This window comes from Trichosurus vulpecula, chromosome 2 (genome assembly GCF_011100635.1).
Source record: "Trichosurus vulpecula isolate mTriVul1 chromosome 2, mTriVul1.pri, whole genome shotgun sequence".
NCBI classification, from domain to species: domain Eukaryota; kingdom Metazoa; phylum Chordata; class Mammalia; order Diprotodontia; family Phalangeridae; genus Trichosurus; species Trichosurus vulpecula.
Genome location: NC_050574.1, coordinates 217,822,488 through 217,843,185, shown reverse-complemented (window position 1 = coordinate 217,843,185; position 20,698 = coordinate 217,822,488). Strand labels below are relative to the sequence as shown.

Genomic DNA, 20,698 nt, shown 5'->3' with positions numbered 1-20,698 from the left:
CATAAATGGCCTTGAAATCCAAACAGAAGTCTTTGAACCTGATATTGTAGACAACAAAGAACCTTTGTATGTTCTTGAGCATAGGAATGAAAATGGTACACTAGGAAGTTCGCTTGACAGCAATATGTAAGTTGAGTTAAAGTAGAGAAAAATAGAGACCAGATACAAAATTATTATAATAATCCAGTAATGACATGATGAGGGACTGAGCTAGAGTGCTATCAATGGGAATTGAAAGGAATTGTTAAATTTAACAGACATCTTTGATTTTGTTGTAGAAAGGAGATGAAAGAGAAGATGACTGCAAGATGTCTAGCCTTTGGTAGTACCACTGGAAATTATGTCTTTAGGCTAAGGATCCAAATTTTGAAGGAAAGATGAGTTTCAATTTTAGATGTGTTGAGTTTAAAGTGACATCTGTGGCACAGTCAAGTGGAATTATGGGATTACTTGGATAAGAAATCAAGGCAGCAAATGTATATTGATGAATCATCAATGTGAAGTTGATAATGAAGGCTATGAAATACATGAATAATTAGCACACCAAAGGAATAACTATAGTTGGTGAAAAGAAAAGAACTAAAGACAGAGTCTTAGAGAATATACAAATTTAGAAATAGAAGGCAAAAGAGGAACCTTTAAAAATAAATAGACAAACAAAAAACCAAACAGGGAGCAACAGTTTTTAGTCGTAGCTTTTGCTATATTAGTGCCTTGGAAAGTGGAGTATATACCTTAATAGTTTTTTGAAAAAAAAGTGTGTGTAATCTTAGAACATATCTAAGTCTGCTTAAAGTACACAGATATTTCCATTTATATGTCTATTCAAGAGAATTCTACCCCACTTTAGAGAGAACCTTTCTGTAGTTTATGTACAGTATCAGTTGTAGGATTCAGTAATTCCTTGTCATCAAACCCTTGCCCACTTTTTATTCCCATTTATAAAATGTAGTATACTTGGTGATTTTCTTATACCACTCTATACTTTTTTCAAAATGATATTGAGTAACTTGTCTACCTGTAGAATATAGTTTAATTGGTCATCAATGTATGTGGAGAATTTATGGGAAAATAAATGATATTAGTGACACAATTAAAAATATTTTAAAAGTATTTTAATGTTGAACATCAGTATACCTTGAAATAACAATCAGATACTTACTGTAGGTAATCATATGAAATTAAGGGGAAAAAGTTCTTGTACTTAGCATTCTTAATCTGTCAATTATCAGTGGGAATTAAGAAGAAAGGTTTAAAACCGAAAAACATCTTGAAAGAAGAAATGACAAAATATGGTGGTAGCTAGGAAATAAAGAAGGAAGATTCGAATATGACTTCAAGATTTCTAGCTCGGGAGACTGAAAGATTGATAGTGTCACTGATAGAAATGATGTACTTTGGAAAGGGAACTATTTTTGGTGGTAAGGATAATAGGCTCAAGGAAAGCACATGTCTGCATTCACAAAAGTAAAAAGTACAATGTTCTTAGATTGCTGAGGAGATTTATTTATTTCCCTATGAAATGCACATTTGACTTCAAATACTCAAAAACTGCTCATTTATGAATTCAATTCTATCCAGAGAGAAGGGGCAGACCTTTAAATGCTTACTTTTGTTTAAAATTCATATCTGTTATGTGTATGTAAAGGACAAAAATTCTATTCTTTTTTTAAAAAATATTTTGAGACAGTCAAAGAATGCTTGGATCTGATTTAGAAAGTAAACCATTCTTTATGACTTGGTGTTAAGTAAACAATTCATATACCAATGTTAACACATCTAATAAAACTTTGGAACATATTTCTTCTTTGGATGAGGCAGTAAATAATGGCAAGTTTAGAAGGCATTTGAAAAGTTTAACATTCACTTATTCTTAATAATAAAATTTAACTAATTAATAGTGCAACTAGGCAAAGATGAGTCCTGAAACCTTAGAGGAAAAATATGAGTCCTTGCTATAATTTTCTGAACTTAGTCAAATTGGCTGATACAAAAATAAGCAAAATTTTGTAAGAATGAAATGAAAGGGATCTCAAGAATTAAATTTAAAAGTGGTGGTTTTTAGTCTTCTTTGTATTTAGCCCAGTATATGGCTAACTTACGGTTAAGTTATTATGTGAAATTTTGCTAATTATACTTTTGATCAAGATAAAAAAGTTCTGATCTGAATTTTCTCATTAGGTCTTTAAAATCTGTTGCTTTCATTTGCTGCCCTGACTGTAAAAGGGGAATAAAAAAGTGAAATGTTTCTTTTCTTTAAAATTATATTTGAAGTAGAGTTTCCAGAGGAAAATCTAGCAATATCCTATCATGAACTTCACTACTTACCATTCTTACTTCTCACAGGGGTAAAATCGAGCTGGAGCAATCAAGAATGCAGCTCTGGTGCTTATTAACCAGACAGAGGCACGTGCCACCACATTCACCCAGGTTACCTAAGCAAGTTCTACATATATAATAACTTTTAAAATGGATATTGATTGGCCTGCATGCTTCTCAGCTATGTCCCTCCCTTCTTCATTGCAAAACAGTAGATACATGCACAGCTGCTCTTTGCTGAATCATGTGACTCACATCATAGCATGGTCAGGCAAGATGGGCAGTCCCAATGTTATACACGATTTTGCTACTGAGGTTATTAAGCTACATTATATGTCATCCTTAATATTAATGACTGCATGCTCAGTAGGCTTAAAAAAACAGATTTAAGCTAGACAGGAGTGTTAAGTGTAATACAGGTAAGAGGATAAATGGAGCATGTACTTCCTGTTTATTTGCTTTTATTTTACAAAAACGAAACCACTCCCATTTTTGATTCAGCCCTTATAAGTGGAATATGTCTAAAACAGAACCAGTAACAACTTAGCAGGTGTTATTAAGCAGCCATATTCAGTATGCCTTAGTCATGGAATTTATAGTCCCCTTAAACCACATGTTCCAAGTATTAACAAGTTCGTTTTCATTTATATTGGGAAAGACTTTACGAAATGAGAGGTAATCTGAGTTTTTGAGATCTGAAGGGCCATAGTCTGTATTTATTTGGGTACCACATATCTTGGGCTTTCATGAAATTTTATGTAGTAAACGGCATGTTACCTGATTATATCAGAAAAGTGATTTAAGTATCATGTTTTGGATATACGGGAAATGGTGATCATCCCAGAATAATTAAAAGAGGTTGGGAGAATATCATCAGCCTTTGTGTAATTGGCGCTTTACACTCACCTTTTGTTTTAGCCCCTCCATGATTCACATTAATTTCACTACATTTTCTTCCTAAATTCTGTACTTGAGAATTGAGGAGGCAAAATGGAGCTTGGGGACTTTATGGTCTTTATTATTTTTCATTATTTGGTAAATAAAGTCAACTCCCAAGTCAATTACATACTTGTGGATTTTTCGGATGCTTGGATTATCTTCTTGACTAATGTTCCTCTGCCCTGCTGCTCACCTTTCATTCATTTAACTGCTTTATTTTTTTGAATCTCCACCAGAGTGAAGGCAGTGGGAGGGAGATTCTGAAGCATATGTCAATGGAATGCTATCCTGACTATTGCAAAATCATTTCAGGGAAGGAAATACAAGTTAATTGCTAAAACAGAGATTAGGGTTGTCTGTGCAATTAATCTATTTCTCCTTATAATCAGTAATAATTGAGTTTGCTATGTTGTGGTACAAATCCAGAAATAATGGTGTAGTGTGGGACCAAGGACACAGAATGCCTGTTGATTTATTCAATGTTTTTTCACTAAGTGCTAACTTTTTTTTGAGATGGATATTTATTTTGAAAAAATCACACTACAGAAAATCTGATAATTCCTTTCTATAGCAGAAGAGATAATAATTTAATTTTTCAGAATGTAAATAACATGCTTATAACAAGAAGGCCTTTTCTTCTGAATTTCAGAACAAAAAAATTTCCAGAAGCCCTTAAACATCTGCCTAAATCTGAAGACTTATGCTTGTACTGTGCAGAGTTTTGGGCTTCCTATAGTCCTTTTAGAGTATAAGGAACCATAGCATGACAAAACCTCAGAGTTGGAAGGGATCTCAGAAGTCATCTTAACCCCTAACACAAATCGAAATATGAATCCCTTCCATGCCATCCCTGAAATATAATCATCTGGCATCAACCTGAAGAGAACTCCAGTGATAGGGCACCCACCAATTTCAAAGGCCATCTGTTCTACTTTTGGACAAAGCTAATAATTAGAAAGTTTTTCCTTGGGTCAAGCTGTAATATACCTCTCTGTAACTTCCATTCATTGGTCCTAGTTTTTCCCCTTGGGAAACAAAATATATCTCATCCTTCTTACACACAGCTCCGGTGAATTCTGTTTAGGCTTTATTTTCTACATCAATAGTATTTTCCTTCAACAGATACCCATATCACATGATCTAGATTAACTCTGGCTTATAAACCTAAAATGTGGCGCTCAAAACTGAATATCATGGTCCAAATGAGGTCTGGCCAACTATAATGGGAGTATAATTTTCCCTATTTGAGATAATGATGATGAAGAAGATGATAATATTTATATAGTGCTTGCTATGTGCCAGACCTGTGCTATACACTTTACAATTATATCATTTGATCCTCAGCAATCCTGGGAGGTAGGTGCTATTGTCCCCATTTTACAGATGAGGAAACTGAAGTAAAGAGAGGTGTTAAAGTGACTTGCTCAGGGTCACACAGCTGGCTGTATCTGAACTCAGGTCAAACTGACTTCAGGTTTGGCACTCTATACACTATGGAGTTCCTTAGCTGTCTTATGCCTGTGTTAATGTGACCTAAAGTATCATTAGCTTTTCTGGCTGCCATGTCATCCTGTTGATTCAATTGAGCTGTTTATTCCTCTTTAGTCCACTAAAACCCTTTGCTTTTTCTCACATGAATTTTCTAGTCATTTGTTTTGTCGTTTATGAAAAGCATATCCAGCTCCAATTTTCTCCCTCTCCTTATGTGGCCCCAATTTCTTCTAGTTACATTTCTAGAAACTCATATGCAGACAACATATCCACGGGCAAAGATGACAGTTGGAATGACAAATGTTTATGACCTAACACTCTAGGGAATTGTCAAGTATCTTCAATTTATTGTGCCTAAAAAGAGGCTAATGTGGATGAAAGTGTGTGTATCTGTGTACAAGATGAATATCACAAGCATATGTTTATATGTTTCGTCTCTTGGCTTTTTTGTGCTCATATCTCCTGCTCTTCAAAATGCTGAGGGAGTGTGCTGTGCACACTGTTTTCAGGTCTCAGCAATGCCCACTAAAAAACACCTTCAAAGCTTGATTTGCCTATCACCTCCATCACTTCCTAACCTGAAAATAAGTTCAAAGAAGATCACTGAGGGAAGGCATATTGAAACCTATGATGGTGAGACCTGGCTTCAGTAGTTTTCTTCCTGTATTTAATAGTGTCAGAATGACCACAGGTGGTGCAGAAAGCTATTTGCTTATCTCTGGTCTAACTGCCTGGGGCCAGAAGGGAAGCAGCTCTCCACTCACCACTGGCTATACCGCATGTGACAATATTTAAAGTCAAGATATGCATAAACAAATCCAAAAGATCAGACTAAGGCCCTAATGGAAGCTTATGTGTAAAAGTTGTTTTTTTTTTCCTATTTGCAAGACAAAGCACATAAGGTTTAAGAGTAATGTCATTATTTATCTAAAGACAATCTGTAATGGCTGAATCTTTTCTTTTAATTTTGTCTCCTGAACCATAAGATAGTTCATGAAACTCAAACATTTAGTAGCTAATTGAAAATAAATGAACTGTGAGGCATTTCAGTGGAAGTAGGCCACTGCTCTCTCTTATGTATTATTAAATTTCATCATTTAATTGGTTAAAAAGCAAGAGCTATTTCATCATAAAGGAGAATTCCTATATATAACAATATATTACAGAAATCTATTTGTTTTTGATGTGTTTGTGGTCCATTTTAGTGCCAATTATGTCACTGTATACCTTGAATTGGTCTATTCCTCCAGGTAGTACTTACATTTAACTTTCTGGATTATTGCACATATTAGAATCTTGATGTTGAGAACATGGTTCTTTGTTCAGTATGCGGCTTCCACAGCATTGCACTGGGCTTCTGCTCGAGCTGGGCATGTTTTCCATGGCTGAATCAGGCCTTGAGAATGTTGCATCCTAAAAAAAATTAAAAATAAAAATAACATGCTTTCTAATGTGTATCTGTAGAGTATAAAGTCATCATCTCTCTGTAGGACCAGACTAAAGTCTACAAGGGATGAAAATCTAAATTCAACCACAAGATAAAAAAAAAGTCTAAGGAAACAAGTTTGAACTTGTACTTTGTTGTGTTATACTTAGTTTTCCTATTATATCATACCTATTACGTATTTCTCTTTTCCAAGTACTTCAGAAATTATATTTATTTCAGTTACTTGGTAAAGTCATTTCATCAGAGGAATCTGAGTTTCTAAGTACATGGGCTTATTTCAGTTTCTTCATTCAGGAAGGAGTTGTCATGTTTATCAGTCACTGTACTGTATTTTGCTTTTAAAATAGATGAGCAATTGTGTTGATAGGATTATTACAGCATGCGCCATAAAGAGGAACTATCCTTTGTGACAGTGAAAGTTTAATCACAGTTAAATGAATATCATCCTACAAAATTTAACTTATTTTAAAGATCTTTTAGACTTTAATTTACTGCTACTTTTCAAAGTAGAAGCAAAATGGCCCACATTTCCAGTTACTTGAAGGTCTTTGTGGTGTACTCTAATTATTAGAGTCTAAAAATTGATGTACCTTCATATTAAAAGCAAAACTCTAAAACAAGAAAGTCACATAAATCAGCAGTTTAGAAAATTATTATATTAAGAGTAATTATTCCACCACACCCTGCATTTCTGAAGGCATTGTTATAGACTATAGGGATTAAAAAATTATTATTGCAATGATATTTCTGCATAATGATATAAAAATACAAATGCATCTAAATTTCTAATACAGATTATAACATTTAAGGGATCTCCGTTACAAATTCATGAAAGAGAAACGGATATCATTTTACCCAGAATAATGCAGGAACATAAGTCCCAACATGTAGTCTTGATTTGGTGCTCTAGAGTCATAAATACTTTCATCCTGTAATTCAACTGCAGCAGCTCTATGGTGTTCCATTCCTTAAGCTGCTTTGCAGAGCTTAAGAAGCTGTAGAAGTTGTAAATCTCATAGGCTACAGGATAATTACAAGTCCTTCCTATAAAAGGATTTGTACTCATTTGCAGCAGAGAATAATGGAGTGGGGAAGAAATGAACGATTTTCCCCCCTTTTATTCATAAAAAAAAAGGTGTGTCACTTTGGAAACAGTAAGACAGAACTGAGCAAAATGAACTTTGAATTAATCCCTTTTCAGACTCAGAAAATCGAATGCTTGCGCTTAATGCTAATTAAGTATAGAGTAAAAGAGATGATCACCATGCAGCTTCATTGAAATAAGTGATATATGAGAGAGCAAAAGATAAATAGACCTTAGAAGCCCTCTCATTTTATAGATGAGCTGAGAGAAATTAAGTGACTTGCACAAGGTCACACAGATAATAAGTAGCACATCCGAGTTTGCAATTTAATTCCTGTGGCTCTATGTTCAAATCTTTTCCCACTATACCACAGTGCTTTACTGAAGGCCTTTAAATGTATGTATCTGACCTTATTAATATTTTCCCACTTTAAAATTTGAAATCTGTCAATATTTTTTAAAAGAAAAAATTTTGATCTTAGCAAAACTTTCTGAGTGCTTTTATATACCAAACACTCATTAACTAATTTCCACTATACTGTATAATCAAAATGTATCTTTACATGGAGTTTTATATTAAGAATTTGATAGTCCTATATGAAAAGAAGGAGTTAAAGCCACTGTGTAATATTATAGTCAATAGGTACTTAATAGTCTACTCTGTTCTCCGATCTCTCGTAAACACTAGGAGGTGCAAAATAAGTAGGAAACATGGTTTTTACCCTCCAAAAGATTAATCACATTAGATAATTAAAAGCTATGGAATGAAATAAAACAGCATTAACTTATAATAGCAATGAATGCAAAAATATAAAATACAAACTATAAATGCCATAGGGATCCTAGAAGGAAAGTAGGGATAGCTAGGAAAGGTTTTCCATAAATTCCAAAGGCTAGCAGCCCTAATTCTCAGCCATCAAAACAGGGTTGGACAAAGCCTGTGCAGGAAGACGCTGTTAGCTATGCTCAAAAACATTTTTCCCAACTGCACCATAACTGCTGCTGTACTTTTTATCAAGCACTTTCTTTTATCTCTTACAAAGAGATATAGGAGACTTGTGAAAGAGTTCTAGGAAGATGAGAGGCTTTTCTCCTCCAGGCTGGGCAAAAATACATTGGTTAGTAGGTCAGAACCAAAGCTATTATAGAAATTCCTCTACTGTAATCATCGACTGAAGCTCATTTCCATGCCCATCAGCAATAATGATGTCTCATCTCATTTCATGGTGCTTCAATTAGTAAGCATTTCATAATAATGATCCAAGGAAACCAAGGTCTTATAATTATATTCTGCCCTAAGTAAATAATCAGAATGTATTTATTTAGATATGGCTGCTGTTACCTAGCCAGAAATACTGCAAAAAGAGTAACCTACATACTTGGTCCAAATCTGTGATTTTTTGTAATAGGTAGAATTTTTCAGTGTGGATGCTTCCTCCACCAATGACGATCAAAGTCTATAACTTAAAGTCAGAGTGTTGGCTGGTGCATTAAGAGGTTACATGACTTGCCTGCCCATGATCCCACAGTTAATATATGTCAGAGGCAGTCCTGGACCACAGGTCTTCCTGACTTCGATACCATGCTAAAGATTCCCTATATCCTGCCTGCCACATTTAACTTATATATACTTTGAAGTATGAGAGTGAATTTGCTTTATAATTCTAATGAGCTATGCACATGAACCCAATGTTCCCATTACTTAGGCTACATCTAGGAAATAATTCGGGCACTTCTGTATGCTATATTAACCCTATTAGACCTTTTTAATCCTACTGAAGTTGTGGGAGAATTTAGCATGATTAATATTTCCAGACAATATATATTCATTGATAAAAGCTTTGCATTCCCAACTACCTATTCTGCTTCATGTGTTTGCATCAATTTATATAATATTTTGCACTTTGTAATACATTCAAGAGGGTGATCTCAAAGCACCTAATAAACTCCTGTAACATTAAATATGTTTTTTTCTAGCCACATAGCACATCACAATAATTTAAAGTTAGATGTTCCTAATTTGGTTACACGTTCTCTTGATTAGATTCGATGTAATTTTTTGGAACTTCCTCATGTGATGAAATGTTAAATTTCATTCAAAATTCTTTGGTAATTTTTTCAGCTCTTCAAAACAAAATTCATGAGCCATCTTAAAGTAAAAGGAAAAATAAGCGAGCCAGTAAAAGAAATAGCGCAAAGTTGAAATATAATAATGGTGACTAACATGAACAGGCTACTCTTCCTTTCTAGAATTGTAGAAACATGGACAGTGCTTAGTAGCAACTGGTCATATTCTTTTCCCCCAACTATTTGCAATTTCTAAGGTAGAAACTGGCTTGATGTGATACATATTTGATAAATTCAATCAGTAATGGTAGTAGCATGCCAAATTTATATCAGATTGCACTTGATTTAGTCTTTCTAATGGAACATTTTGAGGTAAATTCACAATGGAGCCTAATACAAGTAAAGTTTTGGAAAATAATTGGTACTTTTTTCATATTGCCCACATCTAAGAGAAATCATCTTTAATTTATTATATCATACATGGATCAGGTCAGTAGCCACATTATTAGGACCTTAGTTATCTTAGAGCTCACAGGACACATTTATTGGTTATCCTAATAAGGACTTGTAGACCACCACTGTAATTTGTCTTAAAATGTGACAAGAATGTTCTGGATACACTAAGCAAAGAGAAAAACCTTTGCTTATGGGGTTTTGTTTCCAGAAATTAAATGCATCCAGTTCATCTGAAGGCAGCACAGTTGATGTTGCCCCTCCCAGAGAAGGTGAACAAGCAGAAATTGAACCAGAAGAAGACCTTGAACCAGAAGCCTGTTTTACTGAAGGTGAGGTGTTTTGTTTAATACAATCAATTATAATTTTCTTCAGGATGCTAACTGTTCTAGAGAGGGCAACATTTACAAGAAATACTTGGAGGGGATGAAGAAGGCACTTTCATTGCAAGTGTCTCTTAATTAGAAAGGTTCATGTGTTCTTTTCCAAAAAGTCTGTCAAGATATGCTACTTGAATAGTATGAAAGAATGTCCTAGGACACTAGTAGTGGTCATGAAGGAAAGTATTAAGTTATTCAGAACTGATTAATTTATGTAGTACTTTGTATGTGCATAACACTGGCCTAGGCCTTAAGCAGGATACAAAAAATAATGAAGATATGATTCTTTCCTTCATGGATGTTTTTACATATACATATACATATATAGTAGCAGGGTGAAATCAATACATGAACTGATATGTGCAATATATGAACAATGAATATAGAATAACTAAAATGTGGAATAGAATATAATAGGAACACATTAGAATTCAAAACTAGAGGAAGGATCATTGTCTTTTTATCACCTTATTGATTTTCCTTTATGATAAGCAGAAAATAATATGTATCATATATTTGGTTCTACTCTTAAAACTTAAATAATGCAATTTGCTTTTTAAGTGCTACAGTAAGTCATTTTTTTTCACTGCAAGTAAGGGGTATCTTATGCACTATTTTATTTTATGGGTAGGGACAGAACCTGTGATTTCCTTAGTATAGGGAACTCCCAGGTGAGAAAACTTTCTCTAGGACTGCATTTTGGCTCCTCAATAATTCATACTTTAACAGAGTTGCCTATTAGCACTGAGAGATTAAGTGACTTGTCTAGATTCACATAGCCAGTATGAGTCAACGGCAGAATTTGAACCCAGGTCTTCTCAGCTTCAAGGCCAAGTTCATTCACTATTCCCTGCAAATGACTGACAGGAACAAAAATAATCATGCTGCTAGTAATATTTTTCACAGTGCACTTAGTAGGTATTTAAAATATATTTCTTAATTTGTTTAAACAAGTAACATCACAGATAGGTAGTGGCATAGGAATGTATAAGATAAATATTTGTGGAGAATTTGCATGAACACAGAAGGCTGACAATCATACTTTACTCATCAATGTGATCAAATCAAAAGGATGACCTGGAAAGGAAGATGCTTAGGGAAGTTGATAATAGACTGTATACTTTATAAGAAGAACCAATAGAGAAAGATTTCTGGGCACAGATATCAGAAAAAAAACAGCACAAATATTTTGGAAGAGCATCTTCGGCATAAACATAAAAGTTGTACCAAGGTATCAGCCAGAGAGAACACCTTTATTCATCAGTCAGTATGAGTCAAGCATTTATTAAGCACTTGCTAGTTTCCAGGCACTGTGATAAGTGCAAGGGATACCCAGAAATGTAAAAGACAGTCCAGGCTGTAAAGGGGCTTACAGCCTAATACATCAAGGGCCTGGGGCCTAAGACAAAGAGCTTAACTGGCCATCAAGGTAATATTTTTATACCTGGCAAAGTTGGACTTTGTAATTACACCGTGTACCTATAGATTGTTTGCACCTGTATATATTATTATAGCACATATACATATTATGTACACAAATTACAGATCACAGCATGGTGCTATAAAAAGACCTGGCTGAAGACATGGGTTCGAGTCCCTTCTCTGACATTCATTTCTGTGTACAAGCTGGTATAGTCATACACAGATGTGTTATTAACTCCATAAAAATACTAGTAATAATAAGATGTTGTAATTTTCTAATTTGTCATGCTCAAATATATTTTCAGGCTGCATAAAAAAGTTCCCATTTTGTCAAGTAAGTACAGAAGAAGGCAAAGGAAAAATCTGGTGGAATCTTAGGAAAACCTGCTACAGCATTGTTGAACACAACTGGTTTGAGACATTTATTGTCTTCATGATCCTACTTAGCAGTGGTGCTCTGGTAAGTGAAACACATGTCACTGTGAACAAATAGGTTTGGATTAAATTTATTTTTTTGCTAAAATTCTGTGTCTATGATGCATTTCAAAATCGAAGTAGAGGAAATAATCATACCCTGCAGAGTTTGCCATTTAAGGGGTGAAATAATGGAGAATTTACCACAGAACAAATCAAACAAATCCGATGGCCAGATGGAAATTCTCATCTTGTGTTTATCTAACAGATGTTTAGACAGACTATTTTTTCTCATTTTTTTTAAAAAAGAGATATAGCCCAATAGAACGGTACATTCAACATAAACTATCATTCCATCTTCTCCAAATAATCATGCTTACAGTATCATAAATTCTGGTCAGTTTTTTAAATGTCTAATCAAAAAATCCCAAACCAGCTGTTCATTTAACATAGAATGCCAGGGATAGAAATGACCTGAAAGATCATCTATAATACCTCCATTCCTAATAAGTAAATTTGCTGATCAAACTATAAACTCAATTCTCTTTACTTCATTCACATTTTGTAAGGACAATTTGAAATATAATAAGAACCAGAGTAACTGGTAGAAAGACAGAAATCCCTCTGCTTGTTTTTTTTTCCTGGCTTATCTATTATGTCCTTTTGAATTATAAGGTAAGTTTTCATCATTATCCAACGTCTATCAAGCTCCATTTTGGGGATAGCAGTGTACTGAACAAGTTATGCATAATACTTAAATATAAATAGTCCAAAAAAATCTTATGATTCATAGGCTTTTGAAGACATTTACATTGAACAACGAAAGACCATTAAGACAATGTTGGAATATGCTGACAAAGTCTTCACTTATATCTTCATTTTGGAAATGCTTCTAAAATGGGTGGCTTATGGTTTTCAAACATACTTCACTAATGCCTGGTGCTGGCTGGATTTCTTGATTGTTGATGTAAGTAATTTGAATTTTTCTTTAAAAATTTGTTTACGAAAAAGTCATGGTTGATATTAAATCCATATGCCATACTATTCAGGTGAAAGTGTGATGTGCATGCCTAAGGCCATTTGTGTCAACACATTTGTTCAGTTATTAAAAAAAAATAAGTTACAGCAATTAGTAAAGGAGTGCTGGGAACATGGAGAGAATAGCAGAGTAGATAAGACAGGTCTACAATGAAACAACTACTGTTCATCTGTTATGAAGGGACAATGATATAGGTTTGGTGTCATGGGTTTTTAGTGAAAATACTAACTATTACATCCATACTTTTATTTTAGAAATAGTTTGATCAACCAGCCAGTTAATAAGCATTTACTAATTACCTTCTCCATGAAAGAACTGGCATTTAACATGAATTTTGAGGGAAATGATGGATTCTAAGAGATAGGCAGAGGTGTGTGAAAAGCGGTAAACATTCTAGGCATGGGGGACTGCAATGGAAATGGAAGATCTTTTTTTTAAGAAACAGCAAGGCCAGATTGTCTAGACCAAAGACTGCATGAAAGGGAATAATATATAGTAAGGAGAGAAAGATAGGTTGGAGTCATGTTGTGAAGAGCTTTAAATGCCAAAAAGAGGTGTCTGTATTTGAGGAGAAAGATTTTAAGATGGTAAAATCAGAAATGATAGCATATCAGCAATGATGTAAACTTCACTTTAAAATTTTATTACAGTCTAACTAAAGCATGAACACAGTAGAGTCAAAATTTTACCTCATTCATTTATTGAAACATTCATTCATACACATACACATATCTTCAGAGAAGGCATACAGCTTATTTCTGTTCTTACGTCATTAAACATTGCTTAGAAGACATACATTTTGTGGAAAGGCAGGTACAGAGCTGTCCTCTGCAGTCACTGATATACTGCCAATTAAGCTGTAGGGCTAATAGATGCTTTTCTGTTTTCCTCTTGAGGAAGAGATATTGCCAATGACTAACATGGGCATCTAGTTATTCACAATGTTCCATGTCTCATTGTGTGACACTTTGAAATAACCCAACTAAACAAGACGTATACAGCATTGTCTTCAAGGGTTAACAATTAATTACTCATGGTCACTTTATCATATACCTTAACATACACCAACATAAATCAAAGGTTGTAATATGTCAATATCCATTTCCTTTGTCATCATATGCCACATTTGGTCCTCTGTTTCAAGACTGAACATTCCTTAATACATGCATCTCTCACCTCTATAATCATAATATTTTACTTAATATTTCTCTTAAACAAATCTGCTGCACACTAGCTCTCACCTAAGCAAGTAACTGCTTTCTATTTTCAGGTCTGGTACTCCATGTAATCTGGTTAAATATCAGCATGGTAACCTCAATATCCAAAACAGAGACATTTCTAATAAATTTTCTATAATAGGAAAGTTTATATCACAAAATCATAGACTATTCAGAGATAGAGGAAACTTTAGGGTTCATCTAGTCCAAACCCATCACTTTACAGATACAGGAAAATGAGGCACAGAAAAGTTAATTAATTCTTCCAAGCTTACATAGTTATCTGGTGACCTGATTATAACCTAAATCTGGTTCCCAGACTTGTTCTCTTTTTGCTCCTTTTCTTCTATAATATAATTGGAAAAGCATTCTCGTGGGGAATGTTGATGCCATGATAAAACAACATATGATATTAGCACAAAAGTTATACTGAAACAAAAGGGCTGTTCCCATTGCATAATTTTGTTCATGCCAACTAGAGTTTGGGGAATGGGAAGTTTTTTTGTCTTTAAATATATGTGGGAGAAACAACAACAAAGAACTAAGGGAAATTTTTTTAAAAAAGATCCAACAGCCACTACAAAGCATGAACGTTATAGCCCAGCAACCATACACAAGAGCCCAGTAGTGAAAGTCAATAAAAGACACATACTGTCATACCAACAAGAGTCCAGGAGACATAGTTATTGGCAATACTAAGAGAAAACACAGCAATTGGTCACTAGGACTCAAGAAATTCAAAAATTCAAAATTCCACTAATTTGACTCTAATGTAACATATGGTAGACAGGTTTAATTGTATTAGCTATGTTAAACCAATTCCATTTATTGAGTTGACATATTAAAGGAGAATACCTGTTTTGGGTAATTTAATAATGAATTACTATCTTACCAAGAATAATAGTAACTGACATTTATATAGCACTTTAAAATCTGTTCAACATGTTACATACATTATCTCATTTAAGCTTCACCACAACTCTATGAAATAGGTGCAGTCTGCGTTATTACCACTATTTTACAGATGACTTAACTGAAGTTCAGTGAAGTTAAATGACTTACCCGTGGTAACAAAGCTATTAAGTGTCAGAGGTCAAATTTGAAACCAGTAGTTCCTGACTCCAAGTCTAGCATTCCCCTCTACTATGCCATTCTGTGTCTCTGAATGAATGTTTAATCATATTGTTTAAACTTTTAAAAAGCTTTTGGTGAACTGAACACAAATTCTGTTTTTAAAATAAGTTGCAGTGGCACCCATGAGAATATTTTTTTATGGATAAAAACTAATTTAAAGATAGGAAATCCAAAATAGGGATATATGGTTATTTTTCTATATGGAAAAAAAAATAAACAGTGTGATGATCTCCAGGCTATCAGTACTGACTATTTTATTTCACATTTTTATAAATGATCTTGATCTCCAAATGTATAGAAAACACATGCTTTTTGTAGAATGCCAACTCAATGACAATAAACTGTGGGAAGGTCTAGTGGGGCTCTGTGAATTACAGTAACATAGCCAATGACTTTCAACATGGGCAAGAATGTGTTAGGGAAAATGATCTAAAGTATATTTATAGGATAATTCAATTCAACAAATATTATTAAGTGCTTGTTATAAGCAAAGGTAGGGCTAAAACTAGAGTCAGGTGACTGGGTTTTGCCCCTTGGAACTGAAATTTAAAGAACAATGAGTACTGGTTCTGCTTTGGCAATAGAAACAACTAAGCTTAGCATAAGCTACTAGATGGCAGGATTCCTTCACCAGTGGCTGCACACCAATAGAACTACCCACCCTGGCCTTATCCTGGTCTCTCCTCCAGAAGTGGCCTCCATAGAAACATAAGCAAGATCTCTATTTCCTGATCTCAGGATCTCTTCCTTCACTGGGCCTGTTTTCTGCGGTCTGTTTCTTTCTGAGATTCCATTTCCCCAACTCAGTTTGTCTCTAAAGGTTGATTTAAAAGTGCTTATCTAGGTGCTTGTCCTAAGCTATTGTTTAGATGGTCTTGTGTCAGGCACCAGTTAGTCACTGTTCTTACCTAGCACTATACTAATGGCCTTCAAGTTATTAGTAAATACCCAAGGAAAAGGACATAGGAGTCATTGTAGACTGCTCCCAGAAGACACTGGGTCATTCATTTAGATTTAACAAACATGTATCAAAAACATACTCTGTGCAAGTCTAATGTTCTGCTGTGTCTTAAAAGTCCAAAAGAATGTTGTACATTATCAAACAGGAGATTGAGTACTAAATAGAAACATCTTTTATTACTTTTCTAAACAACCAAGTTTAAATCTGCTCCTAAAATACTAGGTTTATCCAGTTGCTATATGTCTAAAGAAGGCATACCAGTGCTGTTAAAAGTCCATTCCACAGATAAGGAATACAAATAAAATGATGGGGTATGCATGAGTGCTATCCTTTGGGATAGGTATTAGACCTGTAATTTCATTCATATAGGGAACTTCAGGATGAGGAAACCCTCAACCAGTGCAGGCCAGCACCTTCTCTACAACTTACCGTGTTAGAGAATTGCCTACAGAATTGCAAGGTCACACAGTCAAGATATGTCAGAAGTGGGACTAGCTAGGTCAGGCCTTCTTGGATCTGAGGCCAGCTCTAACCTACTATACTTTACTGCCTCTTATTTGAAAATAGATTATGAGTGGTAGGACTGTTTAGATTTGGAAGACAAAAGCTATACAAGGAACGAGATTAAAGTTTACAAAATCAGCCTTGTTCATCAAACCCTGAAATAAACTAAGACTTCAGGCTATCTCAAGTTTGAAAAAAAGTAAATTTAGAAAAATTAAAAGGAACTACTATTTTATGTAGTAGAAGAAGCTTTATTTAACTCATTACATATAAGGTTGTATCAGCCACAAACAAAAGTAGCTCAAAGGAGATTTAAACAAATGCGTGGAAAAGACAGCAACAATGGGCTATGAAGGGAAACCAAGATATTTGGAGATTAAAACTAACATTTTAAGACTTAAATAATGGAAAATAGCTATGCCATCTCAACACTCTATGATGCTAGCTGCTAGACAGAATACTGAACTAGACAGGCTATGGCTTTGACTTAGTATGACAGTCTTTTCTTCTTATTTTGAGGTCAGTAAGTTAATTCTGATCATAGTATGAGTTGGAAAGAACTTCAGAAGCCATTTAGTCCAACCCCCTCATTTGACAGATGAGAAAACATTATCAGATGAGAAGTGCCTTTATAATTTTAGGAGTTGAACATGTTGCAGCTGGTAATTCAGTAAAATGATGTAAGACAACACTGAAATGTACTGCTTCTTGTGGTCATTATGGATTTTTGTTGGTCTCATCCTATGATCAAATTATCTCGTCTTCTATCATGGAAGTTTGATGTTTGCATTAAAGAATGAATAATGTGGACTCTACCTGGATCTGACCATACCCAGGATATGATGTTCTGTTCAGAATGGCACCTTCTAGAAAAAAACACTGAAATGCTAGGAAATTGAATGAATATGACCTGACCTCATTCCCTCTCGAGGTTCTACAGGGACTCCTGAGAAGTTGGGGGGATCTCTTTATTAATACCATAGCCCACATTTGGGAGTGGTTCCTCCTGCTTTCATCTATCAGTGAATAGTATTGTCTTTCTTCTCTCACCTGAATGCTGACAATAGAAAGAAGTCAGTCAAAGAAGAGAAGTCAAATCAAGCAGGAAGTGGAGGCTGAGGACAGTCTTTTGAATACCCTTCTGGTTCTGGCTCCCTAGCTGCAGTCAATCAAAGAGGCTCCTGCCAACCCCCAAGTTAACAGACCAGACTCAGTTACAGAATATCTGTGCCTGCTCCAAATGTCTCCAAGGCACTTCCATTAAATTCCATCCTGACTTGGATGCCTCTTCCCTATGGGGAACTGTTATCATAGCATTTTGCACATGCTAATAAGGACTGGGTTCAACAGCATTCCTCTGTTTAAAAAAAAAAACACCTGGATAAGAGTCCATGATGATGAGAGACTTCACAGGATGTTGTTATGTAGGGATTAGTTAAGGGAACTAGGGTTGCTGACCTTGAAGAAAAGAAGATTGAGAGAGAACACGATAATTGTACTAAAGTATTTGAAGACCACTCGTATGGAAGAATAATTAAACTTGTTCTGCTTGGCCACAGAAGGCAGAATTGGGAATGAGGAGTGGTGGTGGAGGAGTTGTGTTTTTTAGAAAACATTCTATAGAACATAAAGCTACTTGATAATAAGATCAATAAATGTTTACTTATTTTAAAGAAAATGTTACCAATCAATAAGGAAATATCTGTCTTTAGCCACACTCCGCCTAGCATGCTCTTCCACTCCTGGGCAGCCCCATCCTGGCCTCAACCTTGTTCCGCCACTTGCTAGCCCTCTACCCTCTTGCTCCCTTGGGCAGCATAGTCCTAGCCCCACCTTCCCCAGAGCCTGGAGAGAATGTTTGGGGGTTAGGGTGGGGTGGGGGAAGGAACTGGGAAAGGAGGAGTGAAAAGGAGGGGCTGAGGCAGGAAAGCCTGCGTGGCCCAAGGCTGGTGCCCAGACCCAGGTTAAGATAGCCCTGCAGAGCCATAAAGGGTGCCCTAGGGGACCCAGCCAGCCCGGGCCTGCTAGCAATCAATTGCTATCAAAGATGTCACTGTGGACTTTAAGGAAGAGTAGAAACAACTGGATTATGCTCACAGAGAAACTGTACTAGAGTATGAAATTGGAGAACTACAAGAACCATATCTCCTTGGGTGACTTAACAGTGATTCTAAGAGATAAGACTTTTCCAACCAGGAGACTACTACAAGAACTCAAGTTCAGGATGTTCTAGATTCTTCCATTGGTGCTCAGTGCCCAGTAGAAGGTGATTTCTGAATTTACAATGCTTCCTAAAGAAGAGCCTCATCACCAAGGATTTTGTAAGCCCAAAATCTTAACCCAAAGCTATGCCTGGTAGGACAGAAGACCTAGACCTTCAGTTGTCACTTGGATAGTCAAGAACTAATGTGAAATGAAATCTAGTAGTAGTCCCCAAAATGCCTAGGAATCTTTCCTGCCTCAGGAGAGTATATTAAAAAAACCGAGTTATATTTTATGTTTTAAGTATTTCTAAATGCATGCATGTTGTTTTACTGTTTTAAGCCTTTCTTTTGTGGTTGAGGAAATAAGCAGAGGATTTTGCTACTACACATCTGAATGTTGTATACCTATTCTGTTCCACTGATTGATTTATACATACATGCATACATATACACACATATGTATATAAAACCACTAAAAAACCCCAAAACATTAAATGACTACCGCATGCCTGGTGCTGTGCTAGGCACTGCGAATATAAATTCCAAAAATGAAAGAGTCTCGCCCTCAAGGAATTTACATGGAGGGGGAGAGAGGCAACAGATTACTACAGCATTTTAAGAGAGGCAGCTATCTTGATGTAAAGAATAGCTAACTAAAGTGGACTGTGATGTCTTAAGAGGCTGTGAAGTCATTAAGGGAAGGTCAATGTTGAAGATGAGATTCTTACTCAGGTATGGATTTAACTAGATGGCTTCTGAGGTTCTTTCTAATTTAGATTCTTTGAGGTCATTAAGAACTGATATGTCTTAGTTGATGTCTTCTCTTGCTCCTCAACCCACTGCCTAAACACCTCATCAGCTTCCCCTGAGAGACACCCAAAAACTATAATGGACACTGAGTGATAGTGGTGACAATGGAGTGACAAATTAATACAGTACTCTAAATTTTACAAAGCGCTTTACTCACAGTAGACCTGAGAGGTCAAAAGTATAACTGTGCCTATTTTACAGCTGAAGAAACCCCAGGGAGATTAAGTGACTTGCCCAGATTACATATCTATTAAGTGTTAGACTCAGTATTTGAACCCAGATCTCCTGACCCCAAGTCTAATGCTCCTTCTGACATCAAGCTGACACCTTTTTTCTTTTTTTTTTTATTTTATTTTAGATTCCAGGGCCAGAACACAAATACAGAATAGAGAAAAGAAACAAAAATATATCATAAACTTAAATATTGAAACTTAAATACAAAGTAAGAAAGAAAAAAAAGTATGTTGTGTGCATAGCAGAACATAAGAGAGGATTCAAAATATGTAACAATAAATTTTCATTTCAAGAAAGCCTGTATGATAAATAATATACGTTGTATTGAGAATTGTCCATCTTTGCTTCGTTGTGAGTTTTCTTTTGTTCTCTGCTGTGCACTTTTTCACTTTGTTCTTTTCCCCTTCCTCCCACCCCCTAGAAGGCTACAATATAGTTTAGATATGTTTCTCGATAGCTATAGATATATACATACACATATATATATATATTCATATGTAGACATATACTTTCCCAAACATACTCTATCCCTGATCTTTGTTTTTATGCTTGTGCATATCTCTTGTTTCTTATCCCTCC

At 35.2% G+C, this 20,698-nt stretch overlaps 1 protein-coding gene across 1 annotated transcript in view; it reads left to right on the top strand.

Moving 5' to 3' along the window:
• Positions 1-20,698, top strand: part of SCN3A (sodium voltage-gated channel alpha subunit 3) — a 116,228-nt gene that overhangs the window by 62,654 nt on the left and 32,876 nt on the right. The window contains exons 18-20 of the mRNA XM_036744309.1: positions 10,012-10,132; positions 11,908-12,062; positions 12,810-12,983. Of these exons, the coding sequence (XP_036600204.1) occupies positions 10,012-10,132; positions 11,908-12,062; positions 12,810-12,983 (450 nt within the window). The remainder of the gene's footprint in view (positions 1-10,011; positions 10,133-11,907; positions 12,063-12,809; positions 12,984-20,698) is intronic.